We start from the raw sequence: 18,679 nt of genomic DNA, 5'->3' as shown, positions 1-18,679 counted from the left end.
AGTTTGTCTCATTTTTTATATTCTGTCTTTTTTTTGGTCTGACTTTTGTTGTTTGTCTCGTGTTTTTGTTGGTTTTTGTTTCCTTTTTTCTTGCTTGTGGTGTTTCTATTTTTTGTCGTTTTGTTCATTTTTTGTAATTTTTTTGTCTCATTTTTGTCATTTTGTGTCTCATATTTGTAACATTTTGTCATGCTTTTGTTGTTTTTTGTCTTTTGTCTGACTTTTGTCATTTTGTGTTTCCTTTTTTTCTCGCTTGTGTTTTTTGTTGTATTTTTTGTCATTTTGTGTTTTGCTTTATTCTTCGTTTTGTGTCACTTGTGTCGTTTGTCCATTTTTTTGTCGCTTTGCAACTTTTTTGTCAAATTTTGGTTTTGTTTTGTGTTGTTTGTCTCATTTTTTGTCATTTTGTGTCTCATTTCTTTAATATTTTGTCTTGTTTTTGTTGTTTTTACTCTTGGTTTTTGTCTGACTTGTCATTTTGATCATAAAGTAAAATACTATATCAAATTGTAACGTGTAAATGATAAACTGAGGTATAATGTTTTTGAAATTGAGTTTATTTTTCTTAAGAAATTTCAGGTTGTTCATGATGTTTCGTAGAAAGATAATTCCTTAAATGTCAATATTTTCAGAGTGAACATTTTTGCACTACAACAAAGGAAACATTATGAGTTGTGGTTATTTATCAGTTATTCGCTGTGATTTTACTCGTCACTGAAGATGAAATTGGGCTGAACTAAAATGAGTTTGACACCCTGTTATCTATATCAGATTTGGATTTAGTTTATCATTTCTACATGACCATTTTTAGATTCTTAACTTGAGTTTGAACCGATCAGAATGACGTTGCAGACATCTGGAATGAAAAAAATGTTCAATATACCTTCATTTATGTTCATTTCGGTTCATTAAACTCAGCTGTTTAATGTAAAAACAACTAAATTAACTATTTAAAGCCTTTTTAGTTTGCAGACGAGCTGAAAAATTATCAAATTATCACATATATTAACTACATAATATGTAAATCATTGTGTTCAGACGTCTCATTCAGTCTTCTGTGGTGTTTATTTTGCTCTGTTCGAAGGTAAAGCGGTTAAACTTTCTGCAGCTTCAGAGTTTCTCAGTTAAATTCGTTCATCAGTTAAACCTTCGGCCTCTGAATGGACGCTTTTGTCCGACGGCATCACGAGACGATTAAATCGCCGCCTGCAGCTCTTTCCAGGAAAAGCTGCCGATTACGTCCAGTTTTCTTTCACCTGACGTCTCAAACTGGAGGATTTAACGTCTGAGAAACCAGAACTGAAGGTCGGAGGGTTCATTTAAAGCTGAAGGGTTTCTAATCGATAATTTAGTTAATCTGATCAGGATGCAGTCGTGAGGAGACGCTCAAAGAAGAGACTGAAAGCTACAAAGGTTCAGGTTTTTACTTGACGAGGCGAAAAAATTACATTTATGAAGCTGCAGGAATTTGAAACAAACTTCTGGCAACTTTTTAAAGTGAAATATTTCAGTTCTGTTCATCTAAACTTGTCGACTTCACGTCTGAATGATATTCCTGCTCAGTTTTATGTAAACATCACAGTTTTACAAGGTTAGATGAAGCAGAGCAGCTGAAAAAAAAGCGTTTATTTCAGTCAATATCAAGAAATTAATGTTTTTTAAGTATATCTATTACCCTCGCCCCAGCTGGTCGAGGCAGACGTCCACCCTCCCTGAGCCTGGTTCTGCCCGAGGTTATCTTCATTGTCGCTCAAATAAATGTATTTGTTTATTACAAAATATAAAAAAGAATGCAAAAAGAAGCTTACTCACAGGAAAACCTTGGATTTGTTGAGTTTTCATGTTTATTTTTGTTGGATTGTATCTTTAAATCCTAAATTAGTCAGATTTATTGGCATAATTAAAAATACTGAAGGTTTTCAGCCAATATTTAATGGTTAGTAAGTCCAATAAAGTTATGTTTTGTATCATTTTTGTCGGGTTTTAATCCTAGATATTGAAAGTTCACCATGCTGAATGTATCTCCAACAACTTGCTCCTCTGTTCGCTGTTTCTGAGCCATGCTGACTTTATTTTATTCATCCAGTAGCTTTGATTTTCCACACTGCCTGCAGTTCACCAGAGTTTTTCCACCGTTGGTCAGTTTGTTCTGACTAGAGTTTAGTTTTTTTTTTATAGACTCTGGTTTGATGGGTTGCTTTATTTTTCGTGAATTTTTAAATGTGAGCTGTAGATTGAAGGTGGTTTTAATGAAATATCTCAGTTTTAAGTTGAGATTTGTTGGATTTTTCTGAAGCAACTGAACTGAAAGTCACAAATGATGAGTTCAAGGACCGTCTGGAAGTTGAAAATCCAGCGTTTTTTTTGTTCAGATTCAGATGAGAAAACTTCCTCAGTTTCAAACAAGAAGAGGAAAACGAGTGGTGGAACCTCGTCCCGGTGTTTGACTTTGTTCGTTCTCTGTGTTTCAGACGGTGCTGAAGGAAGGAAACCTTTTGAAACAGACTAATTCATTCCAGCGCTGGAAGAGACGATACTTCAAGCTGAGAGGAAGGACGCTGTACTACGCTCAGACTGCCAAAGTAAGAGTCTCAATCTGCTGCTCACTGTTAGCTGATCAACATCCAGTTATCTGATCAGTCAACACAGTTCAGTGTCGCCTGAGGCAGAGAAAAGCGGCATTAATTGATCACCTGTTTGATGATCGATGGGTGCAGCTCGGCTCTAACAAAATTTTTCTCGTCTTGCAGTCAATCATCTTTGACGAAGTCGACCTGACGGACGCCAGCGTCGCCGAGTCGAGCACCAAGAACGTCAACAACAGCTTCACTGTGAGTCTCCAAACGCTCAGATAAACCTCAGCGGATCCATCCGCCACTGGAAATAGTCCCGACAGTTTGTTTAATAAAAACTTTCAGGGAAAATTAAACCATTTATTAATGTTGGAAACATGTTTGATGAGGAACTACAGTCTGAATAAAAAATCTGCTCAAGAACAAACAGACAATTCATTATTTATTATTAATAAAATGTCAAAAATTATTGATAACGTCATAAAAGTATTAATTAAACTTCATAAAAATGTAATAAAATGTCTAAAATTATTGATGAAATAATAAAAAATCTGAAAACTTTATTTGTAAAATGTCTGTTTGACAAAATGCTCAAAACGGGAATAAAATGTAAAAAAAAATATTGATACAATGTCATTAAAATATTAATTGAACTTCAGAAATATGTAAATAACGTGTAAAATTATTGATTAAATTTTAAAAAATCTGAAAATGTCATTACAAAAATGTCTGTTTGATAAAATGCTTAAAAATGTGAATAACGTCAAAAATTATTGATAAAATGTCATCAAAATATTAATTGATCTTCAGAAAAATGTTAATTAAATGTCTAAAATTATTGACGAAATGAAAAATATCTGAAAACTTTATTAATGAAATGCATAAAATGTCTGATAAAATGCTTAAAAACTGAAAATGTCAAAAATTATCATTAGAACATCTTAAAATGTTTTATTAAAATGTCTACAATTCTCAATAAAATGTCTAAAAATATTTTTAAAATGTAAGAAAAAATATGAATAAAATAACATAAAATGACTGAAAAGTATTAATGTATTCATTAATAAAATACCTAAGATAATGTATAAATAATGTAAAATGCAATTATTATAATGTAAAAATACTAGCAAAGTTTCTGGAAAATTATTAATCATTTTTTAAATGTAATAAAATGTCTAAAATTATTGATGAAATTTTTTTTTTTAAAAATCTATTGTTTGAAGGAATTTTATCCATGAATTTTTCTTACATTTTATTGTTATTTCTGGGCATTTTAACTTTAAACACTTTTAAATTTTAGCAGATGTCGAGGCACTTTTTAGAAATTTTGTTAATGTATTCAGGCCTTTTATTGTTCATTACAGAAATTTTGGTAATTTTTTAAATGATATTTAATTAAAATATTTTGAGAAACTTTTCTATGCATTTATTTAAGAAATCAGAATCAGAAATTTTATTCACATTTTAAATGCTTTTAAAAACATTTATATATTTACAGACTACAGACATAATATTTGTATTTTTATGAACATATTTCATACAGTTGATACATTTCTTTTTTACCTTTTTCAAAAAGCAATTTCTTGGACATTTAAGAAAATTATCTCGCAGAAATTTTTCTTGTAAATGTTCAGAAATTTTATAAATTTTTGGTACATTTTAATAAGAATTTAGTCATTTTATTCAGATTTTTTCAACATTTTTATTAACATGTTTTGTAATATTAATAAGTTTGTTATAATTTGGAAATTTTCATCACTTTACAGATTGGACACAGAATAATATTTTTATTGTTTAACTCATGTTTTTCAGACAGGTATTTATATTTTTTACATTTTTAAAAACATTTTTAAATTTTGTTTTGTATTATAGTTATAGAGTGTGTGTGTGTGTGTGTGTGTGTGTCTGTGTGTGTGTGTGTGTGTGTGTCTGTGTGTGTGTGTGTGTGTGTGTGTGTCTGTGTGTGTGTGTCTGTGTGTGTGTGTGTGTGCGTGGGTGTGTTTTTACAGCAGTGTGTGTTTGATGCTGTAATGTTTTAATGATACGACTGATATTCCTTCGTTCTTCTTCTGTGGTGGTTTCCTGGTTCTCTGGGTTTCTAGACCCCCTTCCCCTCAGGGTTTTGGGAGGAACGGGTTGTTGGCGTGACGACAGACAGGAAGTAGGTGTGAGTCATAGGAGGGGAAGTGGGCGGGGCTAGTGGAGGGAGAGACAAGAGCGAGACAGAAACGGACGAGATGTCAGACCAGGACGAGGACTAGAACCAGGACCAGGACTAGAACCAAGACCAGAGCTATTCTCCTCCTGGACTCTAACTGGACTCCTTAGGGTGGATCTAATCCGGATCAGACCAGGTTCTGGTTCAGGACTAGACGGTCAGACGAGTGGTTGGTTAAAGAAGTTAAAGAGCATCAGGTCAGTCAGGAGGTTTTATTACAAACTGGAGAGAACAAAGTTTCTTTGTTTGTTCAGGACAGTTTTTACTTGTGGTTGACTTTTAGACGTTTTAGTGTTTTATGGCATTTTATTAATGTATTTTTAGATGTTCTATTAATTATTTTTAGACATTTTACTATATTTTATTCATATTTTTATTATATAATATTTACATATTTTATATTTTTTTGACATTGTTTTTTTAATTTTTCTATATTAAATTTATATTTTATTAACTAATATATAAATATTTATTTCATATTTTTTAGACATTTTATTAATAATTTTTTAGACATTTTTCAGATATTTTGTTAAGATTTTTATTATATAATATTCAAATATTCACTTGAAAATTTTTAGACATTTTAAAAAACGATTTATTTGACATTTTTCTATGTTTAATTCATTTTTTTAAATCTAATATCCAAATATTTATGTATTTTACTGGTAATTTTCAGTAATTTTGTTTGTGTATTTTCTGATATTTTATCAAGAGTTATTGAAGTTTTGCTAATATATTTTCAGACATTATGTATTATGTATATTTTTTTGACATTTTAACATTTAATTCTTTTTTTCATTTAATTGATTTTTTTTAATAAATATGTTTAAAAATATATTATTTTTATAATAAAAATTTTTTCAATGTTTCAGTGAAGTAAACATTTTTCTGATAAGTTATTAATCGTTTTCAGACACTTTTAGACATAAATTTTGACTTAGACTCTAAATAGATTTTTAAGGCATTTTATTTTTTTCTTCATATTTTACAGACATTTAATAACATTACTTGGACATATGAATGATGTATTATTCTATTTGTGGGTTTATATTTAAGTAATATTTTCAGACAGTTTATGATAATTTTAGACATTTTAATAATATTTTTTTATTTATTTTTTATTTATTTATTTTTTAGCGTTCATCTGAATGTTAAATATTAATTTCCTGTTTCTAAATTGTTGAGAAACTAAAACTGACTTTTTCCTGGAAGGTTTTAGACAAACCGAACGAAGGAAATAAAGTCAAGATGAAAGGAAACGAGAGATTTGTTCAGGAAGGAGGCAGGAAAATGTCACGAATGGTGGAGAACAACTCACACTCTGTTCAGTGCGTGTGTTGGCGTGTGTTGGCGTGTGTTGGCGTGTGTTGGCGTGTAAACTGAAGATATTTGGGGTTTTAAACCTTCAGAGAAAAATACTGTTCAACATTTTCACCGTTTTATCGACCAAACTGCCAATTTAGTTTTAATTAAATGTCTGAAAATATTATTAAAATGTCAGAAAAAGAATTAATTAAATAACAAATACATGAAATGTTAATGGGCTGCACAGTGGCGTAGTGGTTAGCACTTTCGCCTTGCAGCAAGAAGGTCCCTGGTTCGCGTCCCGGCTTTCCCGGGATCTTTCTGCATGGAGTTTGCATGTTCTCCCTGTGCATGCGTGGGTTTTCTCCAGGTACTCCGGCTTCCTCCCACAGTCCAAAAATATGCTGAGGTTAATTGATCATTCTAAATTGCCCGTAGGTGTGAATGTGAGAGTGATTGTTTGTCTTTGTATGTAGCCCTGTGACAGACTGGTGACCTGTCTAGGGTGTCCCCTGCCTTCACCTGAGTCAGCTGGGATAGACTCCACCCCCCCATGACCCTAGTGAGGATTAAGCGGTGTATAGATAATGGATGGATGGATGAAATGTTAATGTACTGTCTAAAATTCATTAATTAAATATCTAAGATAAGGTATAAATGTCAGTGGAATGTGTAAGAAATCATTAATAAAATATCTGAGATAATATATAAAAATATTTTTTAAATATCTGAAAAATATCAATACATTTTCTGAAAACATATATATATATATATATATATATATATATATATATATATATATATATATATATATAATTTTAATAAAATATGAGAAAAATATCAACAATATGTCTGAAAAGTGTTTAATAAAATGTCTAAGATGATGTATAAAGTGTCTGAAAGATATTAACAAAATGTTTGAAAACCTGTAAATAATATGTACAAAATTGTTTATAAAATCTCTGGGAAAACATTAGCAAAGTTTCTGGAAACTTAATAATTTTTTAAATTTTTAAAAAAATAAAATGTCTGGAAAATGTCAGCAAGATGTCTGAAAATTTAACAAGACAATATCCTTTTTTTTAAATGTCTGAAAAGACTTAATGAAATGTTTAAAAATCCATTAATAAAATATCAAATTGATGTATAAAATGTTTGGAAAATCTTAATCAAATTTCAAAAAAAATTCTAAATTAAACATATGAAATTATTATTTAAATCTCTGAGAAATATTAACATTTTTTTGGAAACATTAATAATTTTAAAGAAAACGTTTAATAAAATATCAGAAAAGTATCAAAAAAATGTCTGAGACCTGAATAATAAAATATCCATAATGTCTGAATTTTTTTTAAATGTCTGAAAAGAATAAATGCAATGTCTAAAAATTAGTTAATAAAATACCTAATTTAATATAAAAATAATTTGAAAAATATTAATAAAATGTCTGAAAAAGTATAAAGAAAATGTAGAAAATAATTTTAAAACCTTTTAAAAAATATTAACAAAATTTCTGGAAACTTCTCAATATTTATATTTAAAATTTTAATAAAATGTCAAAAAAATCTCAATAAGATGTCTGAGAATTGAATAATAAAATGTCCCAATTTTTTTTAAATGTCTGAAAAATATTAATGCAATGTATAAAAATACATAAAATTATTTTTTCAATATCTGAAAAATATTAACAAAATTTCTGAAATCTTATTAATATATATGTATTTTAAATTTTTATGAAAATGTCAAAAATGTCTAAAAACAAGATGTCTAAAAACCTAATAATAGAATATCCAAAATTATTTTAAAATGACTGAAAAGTAATGGTAAAATGTCTGAAAAAGATTAATGAAATGTCTAAAAATTGTTTAGTAAAATATCTAAGATAATGTATAAAATGTTTGGGAAATGATTAATAGAATGTCTAAAAACTATTATAAAATTATTTTTAAAATCTCTGAAAAATATAAAAATTTCTGGAAACGTATTTTTTTATTCATATATATATATATATATATATATATATATATATATATGTGTGTGTATATATATATATATATATTTTTTATATAATATTTTAGAAGAATATCAACAAAATGTCTGAAAATGGAATAGTAAAATACTATTCAAAATTAATGTAAAATGTCTGAAAATAATTTTACAAAATCAAAATGTTTTTATGAAATATTTAAAAAAAAATTACAACTACTTTTATAATCAATTTGAGTTTATTTATTTATTTTTTTTTTTTAAATAAAAAAAAATCGGAATTCGTTCATTGCAGCTTCTTAATGTGATATTTTATGTTTTCTGTCCTCTCTAACAGTAAACTGAGCATCTTTAGACATTTTGAGTTTTATGAAACACCGATCAACATTTTTCACTAATTTCTGACCAAACAACTCATTGATTTATTGCTTATTGACTAATTATTTATGAATCTGTTAAATAATCCTCGTGTGCAGCTTCACCGTTTGCTTCTTTAAATGTTTAGTTCGGCTCAGATCTCTGAGTGGAAACGAAGCTCTTTAAATATTTGCTCGTTATTTCCAGTCCCACCTGTTCAGGTGGAGCTCGACTGTTTGTTTAGTGAGAACCGAACAGCTTCAACTTCAGCTTAGAAGCAAGTTCTGGAAGCCGACGCCACTACATGCACTGGTTCTTCATAATTTTATCGGAAATTTAGTCTTTTTTTTTGTTAGTTTTTGCCTATCTTGGCCACGACTCCCTTGAAAAATAATCTCAATGGGATTTCTCCTGGTTCAATAAAATATATGAAATTATAAAATATAATGAAAAAATACCTTCACCCTGAAACCTGCACAAAACGTCACAGTCGGTGATTCTCTGACTGGTTTAGCTCAGATTAGATCAAAAGACGGATGTTTATTGTCACATTTCTTTGTCAGCCTTCTAGATTGTGAAGTTTTTCATTTAAAAATTGAAAATCGTAGAGAAACAATTAAATACAATTCAAGTCTATTTTTAAAAATGTCTGCTGTGTAACCTCAAAACTCACCAACAGCTTTGAAAGCCATGTTAACTTTAAAATAATGGCCAGAAATACACATTTATTGGAGCTAAAATGTGCAACGTTTGATTACAACAAGAAAAAAAAATAAATTCTGAGCTCAAAATTGTGATTTTTTTCATTAAAATTGCTTTATTCTACATGTCTCATTTAAAAATCTGTGATTTTTCAGGTGAACTGCAGGCAGTGTTTACACAAAGCAGAGAGGAGTATTAAAAATAAATTTTAAAAAATGCAGATAGTTTCATATCTGCAAATAAATGACAGTTAGTATGAAACTTAGCCTGACAATTAGTTTGAAAATTAGCCTGACAGTTAGCGTAACAGGTAACCTGAAAGTTGGCCTGACAGTTAGTTTACAAGTTAGCCTGAAAATTAGCCTGAAAGTTAGCCTCATAGTTAGCTAGACAGTTATCCTCACAATTAGCTTGACAGCTAGTCTGACAGTTAGCTGGCAGTAAGTTTGACAGTTAGCCTAAAAATTAGCTTGATAGCTAGTCTAAAAGTTATCTTGACAGTTAGCCTAAAAGGTAACCTGAAAGTTAGCCTGACACTTAGTTTAAAAGTTTCCCTGTGAGTTAGCCTAGCAGTTAGCCTGGCAGTTAGCCTGAAAATTAGCCTGACAATTAGCCTGTCAGTTAGCCCAATAGTTAGCCTAACAGTTAGCCTGAAAGTTTGGTACATATCTGCAGAATGTGGAATCAACATTTTCTAATGTTTGTTGCATTTGTGGACACTTCCATTCCAAGGTTTTTCAAATTTTTCTAAAATTCATAAGCTTCTGTTTCCATAGAGGTTCAGGACTTTATATTGAAGTGAAAAATGAACCACAGTGAGTAAAAATGAGTCCAAAAACACCCTGACGTTGTTCAGAGTTCAGAGGGTTTAAACTACCTGAACCTCTGGATCCGTCGTCGAGCTTCTCTCGTCTGAAAATACATTTCAAACCCCATGGCTGCAGTAAAAGTAAATGTTCCTCTGAGGTTTCTGCTGCTCAGTGAATGAATGTTTTTATTTTCTGCTTCCTTGTGGATCTTTCATATGAACGACAGCAGCAGAACACCAACAAACACCTCGTTTCTATCCGCATGTTGAAGCCTTAACATGTCTGGTTCCAGAACAGAGGAAAGAAAACACATTTAGACGTCTATGCTTTGTCTAATACCGTGATCCTCCCAGAACCTATAAGAACTTTTGGTCTGAGGTTCTAGTTCATGTTCTGCTGTGAAGGTTGAGGCTTGGTGGTGGAAGAGAAGCAGAGCGACCACCTGATGGTTTGTAGTCTCATTTTGACTGCATGAAGCTGATATCAGGGTCTGATAATAGAAAGTCTTCATGACTCTGGTGGATGTTTGGGCTCGTTGTTCTGCTGCCGGCCAATCAGACACCCACATCACGAGGATAAAGTTCCCTTCAGGTTATCAGTGTTCCCGCAGATCAGCTGACGGCCGTTTGACGTCACTTTTATGTAACGTTACCAAATGAAGACGGCCTTTCTGAAATTTTAGGGTCGACCTTAAAATGCTGCTGGACGTCTTCCTCTGTATAAATAAACAGTTAACAAGTGGAAGAAGTAGAACAGAAACACTCATTTGCAGCTCAACGTTTTTTAAAATGCAGGCTGAAAAACAGCAGATGAATCAACCAATCAGCAGCGTCTAGTGCTTTAAGCTTTATCCTATTCGTTTCTGAACCTTCACACTCTAGTTTGTGTTAGTTTTTTAATGGTTTAGGACGTTTGGTGTTGGGTTTTCATTGGTTGGTGTTGGTTTTCCTTTGGTATTGTTGGTTTTTCATTAGTTTGTGCCGTTTTGTGTTGGTTTTTTACTGGTTTTAGACTTTTTGTGTTACTTTATTATTGGTTTATGTTAGTTTTTCATTGGTTTGTGTGGTTATTCCATTACTTTGTGTGGTTTTGTGTTGGTTCTTCATTTATTTGGCCAATTTGTGTTGGTTTTTGTATTGACTTGTGGTGTTTTGTGTTGGTTTTTCACTGGGTTTCGACATTTTGTGTTGGTTTTTCAGTGGTTTTCCACATTTTGTGTTTGTTTTCACTGGTTTGCGTGATTATTGTGTCGGGTTTTCATTGATTTTGGATGTTTTGTATTGATTTTTTTTATTGGTTTGTGTTATTTCATTACCTTGCATGGTTTTCTGTTGGTTCTCCATTGAGTTGGTCATTTTGTGTTGGTTTTTAGTTGGTTTGTGTTGGTTTTTCATTGACTTGTGTTGTTTTGTTATTGGTTTGTGTTGGTTTTTCACTGGTCTTTGATGTTTTATGTTGGTTTTTTGTTGGTTTGCATGATTTTTGTGTTGGGTTTTCATTGATTTTGAATGTTTTGTGTTGGTTTTTTATTGGTTTGTGTTGTTATTTTGTTACCTTGCCTGGTTTTGTGTTGGTTCTTCATTGGTTTGGTCATTTTGTGTTGGTTTTGAATTGGTTTGTGTTGGTTTTTCACTGATTTGTGTGATTTTGAGTTGGTTTTTCATTGACTTCTGTTGTTTTTTTCATGGTTTGTGTTGGTTTTTCACTGGTCTTCGATGTTTTGATTTTTCATTGGTTTGCATGACTTTGTGTTGTTTTTTTCATTGGTTTTGTCTTGGTTTTTCATTGGTGTCTGTTGTTTTTTTTCGTTGATTTACATGATTTTCTCTTGGGTTTTTTAACTTGTCTTGATTTTGTCTGGGTTTTTCACCAGTTTGCATTGATGGGTGTTATTTGTTGTTGGTTTATGTCAGCTTTTCGTTGCTTTCTGTTGTTTCATGCCATTTTGTGGGTTTTTTTTGTTTGTTTTGCGTCTTTAGAAAGTGTTCTGGTGTGAAACTGAAAGCAGCTGCAGCTTCTTCATGTTTCTGTGGTTTGTTTCTTCTTTTTATAACTCAGCAGCTCATTAAAGAACATCGCAGAGCCTGAAGTCCTGGACGATTAGCTCACAGTCTTTAAAGTCAAGCTTCCTGCGCATCTTTCTGGGTGTTCTGCTGTTTTTTTATTGGTTTGCATCATTTTGTGGTGGTTTCTCATTGGTTTGGGTCTTTTTCAGGTCACTCATTCTTACTTTTTCATTGGTTTATGTCACTTTCTGGTTGTTTGTGTTCATTTTTCATTGGCTTGATGCATTTTTCTTTTGGTTTCCCATCAGTTTGTCTCTTTCTGTTCATTTGTTGGGGGTTTTCATTGGTTTGCGCTGTTTTGTGTTGGTTTCTCATTGGTTTGTCTGTCTTTTAAACTGTTTTGTGTTGGTTTGTGTGTCTTTCTGGTTGTATTATGTCATTTTGGTTTCTCATTGTCTCTTTCTGAGTGTTTGTGTTAGTTTTTCTTTGATTTGTGTGTCTTCCTGGTTGTATTGTGTCAGTTTTTCATCAGTTTGTATCTCTTTCTGGTCATTTGTTTAGGTTTCTCACCAATCTGTGTCTCTTCCTGGGTGTTTGTGTTGGGTTTTCATTGGTTTGCGTCTCTTTCCAGTCATTTTGTGTTTGTTTATGTCTCTTTCTGGTCATATTGTGATAGCTTCTCATTAATTTGTGTCTCTTTGTGTTTGTGTTGGTTTTTCATTGGTTTGTATCATTTTTGTGTTTATTTCTTGTTGATATCTGTGAATTTCTTGTCACTTAGTTTTTCATTGTTTTTGTGTTGGTTTGCATCTCTCTAGGTGTTTGTGTTGAGTTTTCATTGGTCTGTGTCACTTTGTTTTGATTTCACATCAGTTTGTGTCTCTTTCTGTTGATTTATAGTGACTTTTCTTTGTTTCACTCTCTTTTGTGTTGGTTTCTTAATGGTTTGTGTCTCTTTGTGACTGTTCTGTGTCAATTTGTATGTTTTTCTGTTTGTATTATGTAACGTTTTCATTGGTTTGTGTTTCTTTATGGTCATGTGTGTTGTTTTCTCCTTGATTTGTGTCTCTTTCTAGGTGTTTGTAGTGGCTTTTCATTAGTTCACATCATTTTGCATTGGTGTCTCATTGGTTTGTGTCTTTTTCTGGCAATTTTGGGTAGTGGTTTGTGTCTCTCGTGGGTATTTTTGCTGGTTTGTCATCAACTTGTGTCATTTTATTTTGGTTTCACATCAGTTTGGGTCTCTTTCTGTTCATTTGGAGTGGCTTTTTAGTGGTTTGCACTGGTTTGCGTTGGTTTCTTAATGGTTAGCGTTGTGTAGATTTGTATCTTTTTCTGGTCATACTGTGTAAGGTTTTCTTTGGTTTGTTTCTTTGTGGTCATGTTTGTTGGGTTTGTTGAATCCTAGGTTATTAGTAAATCCTCTGAATAAAACAAATAAATTAATTAACTATCAGAGAATTACTGGACCAGCTCTCCATCTAACGGGTCCGGTTCCCGTAGCCCATATGGGTCAACCCAGATGAGATCTGAGGAACGTTTAAGCTGGTAAGCGAGAAAATTGGCCTAGCTTCTAACTGCCTCCATCCAGACGCCTATCCTGCTTCCTCTGATAACTAACTCAACTGAGTAGCCACTTTCCAATGGTCAAATTAATTACCAGTCACGTCTGTTAACGGCAGCTTTTCTCTCATCGGATTCTGCACTTGGTAAGTTGCTAGGTTTAAGTTTAGAGGTTAAGGAATGGATAACCCCAAGGATAAGTATAAAAAAGGCCACCCTCGGCCCCAACGACTAGGTAACCTGACAGAACCAGTTTTAGATGTAATGCACACATCAACCTGACTTTTTACAACCTGAGAAGATATATGTGATTAATTCATTATCATGATAAAAATAAATAGAATTTCCAATCTGTTAACTTTAATTGCAGGATAAATGTTTTATTATAATTTCAGCAAGGGCGTAGCATAAGCTCCTAAATCACAACACTCAGTCAAACATTAATATTCTTCCAATTGCTTAACATGACTCATAAGTGGAACTATGCTTTCATATAAGAGAAGTAATAATCACCCAGACTATGTAATTTGGAGGGGGAGAGCAGAGGGTGTGGCCTCACCTGCTGCTCACCTGAAGACCGACGCCCCACTGGGGCTCTGCTCCAGGGAGGAGGTGGAGAGAGAGTTCAGTCCCCATTTAGATCTGCTTGTATCCATTTTTGTTCTTTGGGCCAGTACAAACTTTGTTAATCCATTCTGGTGTTGTTCCTCTCAGAAATAGCAGAGTTCAGTAATGTTCCTTCAGTCAGCGTTATTTTTAGATCACAGTCTTTCGTAATCCTCAAACAGTGCAGAAAGAGCACTCCTTCAGTCCATAATTCCAATAGAACAGTTATTCCTTTGCAGATCATGTTGAATCCCCCGTCCGAGTTACGTGGTAAAATCCCCTTTGCTCAGAGCATTTCTACCCTGGATTGCAACCAGTGACCACCTCGCAACGACTCCCAACTCGTGTCTCGATCCAGTGTAATTTATACAACAACTGAACCTGTTGCATATGCAATGACTGCACACTTAATTAACATACGTGATGACAGCATCCATCCCCCTCCTCATTCGTGCACTGCTTCCATCCACTGACCTCATGGCCTCTGCGTGCTCTGGAGGAACTAAAACCATCTATTCTGGACTGTTCCACCAGCTCCCCCACAACTCATCCTAAGACTCCTCCATGTTTGAGGAACTCAAACTAACTGTTTGGACTGTTTGGACCCTTCCACTCAGTCTTACTTCTCTATTAATGTATTTGTTCCATCTGCAGCTCAGAGCAGGCCTCCGGTCAGGAAACAGAGAAACAGATGTCAGACTCACAAAAATCCTTGACGTGTATTTCGAGGTTAATAACCTTCACCGTGAACACTTGACCCCAGTTCACCTCAGCTCTTGACTTCTCACTTCATTACTAAGTTAAAAACCTTAGTTTAACAGTAATCAAAACTCTTTCTAAAACATCTCAGTTTCATAGTAATCAAAACTCTTAAAAGTATTTCCATTTAATAAAGCATTAGTTCCTAATATTTGTCATATCTATCAATAACATCAGTTTCCCTGGTAACCAAAACATCACTTTTCACAGTGAGTTGCTGTTCTGACTTAGTTACTTCTTAAACAGAGATTATAAAAATAGGTATTTGTGTTAGCTTTAACACATTTATTAGGTTATAGCATGAATCAGTTATAAATCACAGGTTATAACATCACAATGTTCCCTTATTTAGCTGTTTTTCTGCCAGAGTCTCCCCCTTGTGGCTGATTCTGGGATCTCATACCTCCATGTATCTCAACAGGTTTTCATTGGTTTGCGTCTCTTTATAGTCATTTTGTGTTGGTTTCTTAATGGTTTGCGTCTCTTTCTAGTCATTTTGTGTTGGTTTCTTAATGGTTTGTGTCTCTTTATGACAGTTTTGTGTAGATTTGTATCTTTTTCTGGTTTTATTGCGTTGGGTTTCATTGGTTTGTGTTTCTTTGTGGGTGTCTATGGTGGCTTTTCAACAGTTTACATCATTTTGTGTTGGTTTCTCATTGATTTGTGTCTTTTTTCAGTCACTTTGTGTTGGTTTTTCCATTGGTTTGTGTCTCTTTCTAGGTCTTTTTGTGTTGATTTGTGTCTCTCTCGTATTTTTGTTGTTTAATCGACTTGTATCATTTTATTTTGGTTTCACATCAGTTTTTTATCTCTGTCTGTTCGCTTGTAGTGGCTTTTCATTGGTTTGCGCTGTTCCTTTTTTGGTTGTATTGTGTCCTGTTGATTTTTTTATTGGTTTGTGTCTCTTTCTTGTCGTATTGTGTTAGTTTCTAATTGATTTGTGTCTCTTTCTGGGTGTTTATAGTGGCTTTTCATTAGCTTACTTAGTTTTGGGTTAGTGTCTTGTTGGTTTGTGTCTTTTTCTGGTCATTTTAAGCCTCAGTTGACTTTGACATCAGATGATTATCGTCTTATGAAACAGTGGAATGAATAAGATCATGAATTCTGAGTTTCATTGAACTGCGTCACTGAAAATAGAGTTTATAAAGTGTGTGTGTGTGTGTGTGTGTGTGTGTGTGTGTGTGTGTGTGTGTGTGTGTGTGTGTGTGTGTGTGTGTGTGTGTGTGTGTGTGTGTGTGTGTGTGTGTGTGTGTGTGTGTGTGTGTGTGTGTGTGTGTGTGTGTGTGTGTGTGTGTGTGTGTGTTACACCGGATGCAGCCTCGTGTGTGTTTGACTCTATTTCTGTCAGTGTGGGAACAGAAGCTTCATTGTAGAGCAGCTGAACAGGAAGTGGAAGTCAACGGGTATGAAAACACAACCGCACACACGTCACACGAACACTTGACACACGCACACTTAACAACATTCACACAAAACCTGCGATCCAGTCATTCACAACTTCTGCACAAACACACACTCCTGCTGGGTTTTATTCCAGCTTTTTATTCAGAACAATGGAGCTGGAAGCTGCCAGCTACAACTGCATGAAACCATCTGAACACCTGGAAACTCTCCAGGTTTTGGAAACCTTCTGGGATAGTCCTTAAAAACTTTGGTTGCAAAGTGTGATTTTGACATTATGTTTCCTTCAGCTGCTGTCAGATGTTTAGTTGACATCATCAGGACATCTGAGGGTCCTTGAACGCGTCACACAGTTGCGGTCCTTGAACACAGCGTGTTGCTGCCCCAACAGAAGGTTAAAATCTGAGCTGAGTTGTGGCTGCTGTTTTTCGTCCTCATTAGAGGCTGTTTTAAAGCCTCTTTCAGGTCTGGGAGGCTTTATTTAGGACAGAAGAATGTGGTTTTCCTTCCAGACGCAGCTCAGATCAAACACAGAACGAAGGTTTTAAACAGACTTCCAGATTTAAAGAAGCAGTTGTGGAGGTTTGAGAGAAATCTGTGAAACATCTCTTTCTATTAAAACTGTTTTTGACTGACTGTTGGTCGACTGCAGCTTTGACTCTTTATAGTAGAAAATCAATCATTAATCACAGATTATTGATGACAGGTTATTGATCAGGTTATTGATCAACTCTGCAACAAATTAAGCTGATCGATCACAGTGGAAATCCAAAACCAAAGATTGTGAGGTGCCAGTATAGACAAAACTACACAACACATATACACAGCTACACAACACATATACACAATGCGTATATACACACAACTACACAACATATATACTACAGCTACGCAACACATATACACACAGCTACACAACGCATATACACACAGCTACGCAACACATATACACACAAATATATACACAAAACTACACAACACATATACACAGCTACACAACAAATATACACACAGCTACACAATGCGTATATACACACAGCTACACAATGCGTATATATACACAACTACCCAACATATATACACACAGCTACACAACGTATATACACACAGCTACACAACACGTATACACAGCTACACAACACGTATACACACAGCTACACAATACATATATACACACAGCTACACAACACATACACACAGCTACACAACACATACATACACACAGCTACACAATATGTGTACATACAGCTACACAACAAATATATACACACAGCTACACAACAAATATATACACACAGCTACACAGCACGTATACACACAGCTACACAATACACACACAGCTACACAACAAATATATACACACAGCTACACAACACACATACACACACAGCTACACAACACATATACACACAGCTATACAATGTGTGCACCACAACAAATTCAGAGCTGCAGATCATTTCTGTCCTTCAGCGTCACATTGTATCCGTGTTAGCTGTTTACCTGTCGCTGCTCCAGGTGTTGACCACTTCCTGTTTACCTGTTTTTCAGGTGTTGACCACTTCCTGTTTACCTGTTTTTCAGGTGTTGACCACTTCCTGTTTACCTGTTTTTCAGGTGATCACCCCCTGCAGGCGCCTCATTCTGTGTGCAGACAACAGGAAGGAGATGGAGGAGTGGATGGCAGCGCTGCGTAGCGTCCAGAACAGACAGAACTATGAGGTTGGTTTCCCAGTGTTTCCAGTATGTCCAGTGTTCCCAGTATTCCCAGTGTTTCCAGTATGTCCAGTGCTCTGTGTTTCCAATATCTCCATTGTTTCAAGTGTTTCCAGTATCTCCAGTATGTCCAGTGTTCCCAGTGTGTCCAGTGTTCCCTGTATTCCCAATATGTTCAGTTTGTCCAGTGTTCCCAGTATCTCCAGTATGTCCAGTGTTCCAATATGTCCAGTATGTCCACTATTTCCAGTATATCCAGTGTCCCCAGTATTCCTAATATGTTCAGTTTGTCTATTGTCCCCACTATGTCCAGTGCACCTAAGAGCTTCACTAAAAATCAACTAGACTTCTCTGCATTAACTACACAACACATATACACACAGCTTTACAACATGCATACACACGGCTACGTAACACATGGGCGCACAACAACACAACAAATGTACACGGAACTCCACCACACATTTACACACAACTGTAAACAGAAATACACACAACTTCTCAGGTGCTTATGGTGCCGTCTTGAGGTCCCTCAGCAGTTTAACCATCAGTAACACCTGGAAGCTTCTGAGTCATTTATGGATCTACTGAAGCTCTGAGGATCACCAGGACTTCATGACTGAGAGTCTACAGACTTATTCCAGTTTGTGTGTCAGTTTGAGGTCCTGACTGTGTTTGTGT

The 18,679-nt window shown here is 34.1% G+C and overlaps 1 protein-coding gene across 1 annotated transcript in view; it reads left to right on the top strand.

Moving 5' to 3' along the window:
- The window catches only part of LOC111583319 (diacylglycerol kinase delta), a 43,938-nt gene that overhangs the window by 4,224 nt on the left and 21,035 nt on the right, over positions 1-18,679 (top strand). Inside the window, exons 2-4 of the mRNA XM_023292345.3 lie at positions 2,472-2,582; positions 2,751-2,831; positions 17,900-18,004. Of these exons, the coding sequence (XP_023148113.2) occupies positions 2,472-2,582; positions 2,751-2,831; positions 17,900-18,004 (297 nt within the window). The remainder of the gene's footprint in view (positions 1-2,471; positions 2,583-2,750; positions 2,832-17,899; positions 18,005-18,679) is intronic.

This window comes from Amphiprion ocellaris, chromosome 7, assembly GCF_022539595.1.
Source record: "Amphiprion ocellaris isolate individual 3 ecotype Okinawa chromosome 7, ASM2253959v1, whole genome shotgun sequence".
Lineage (NCBI taxonomy): Eukaryota > Metazoa > Chordata > Actinopteri > Pomacentridae > Amphiprion > Amphiprion ocellaris.
The sequence above is the reverse complement of the archived record's forward strand: the minus strand, read 5'-3'. Positions and strand labels throughout refer to the sequence as shown.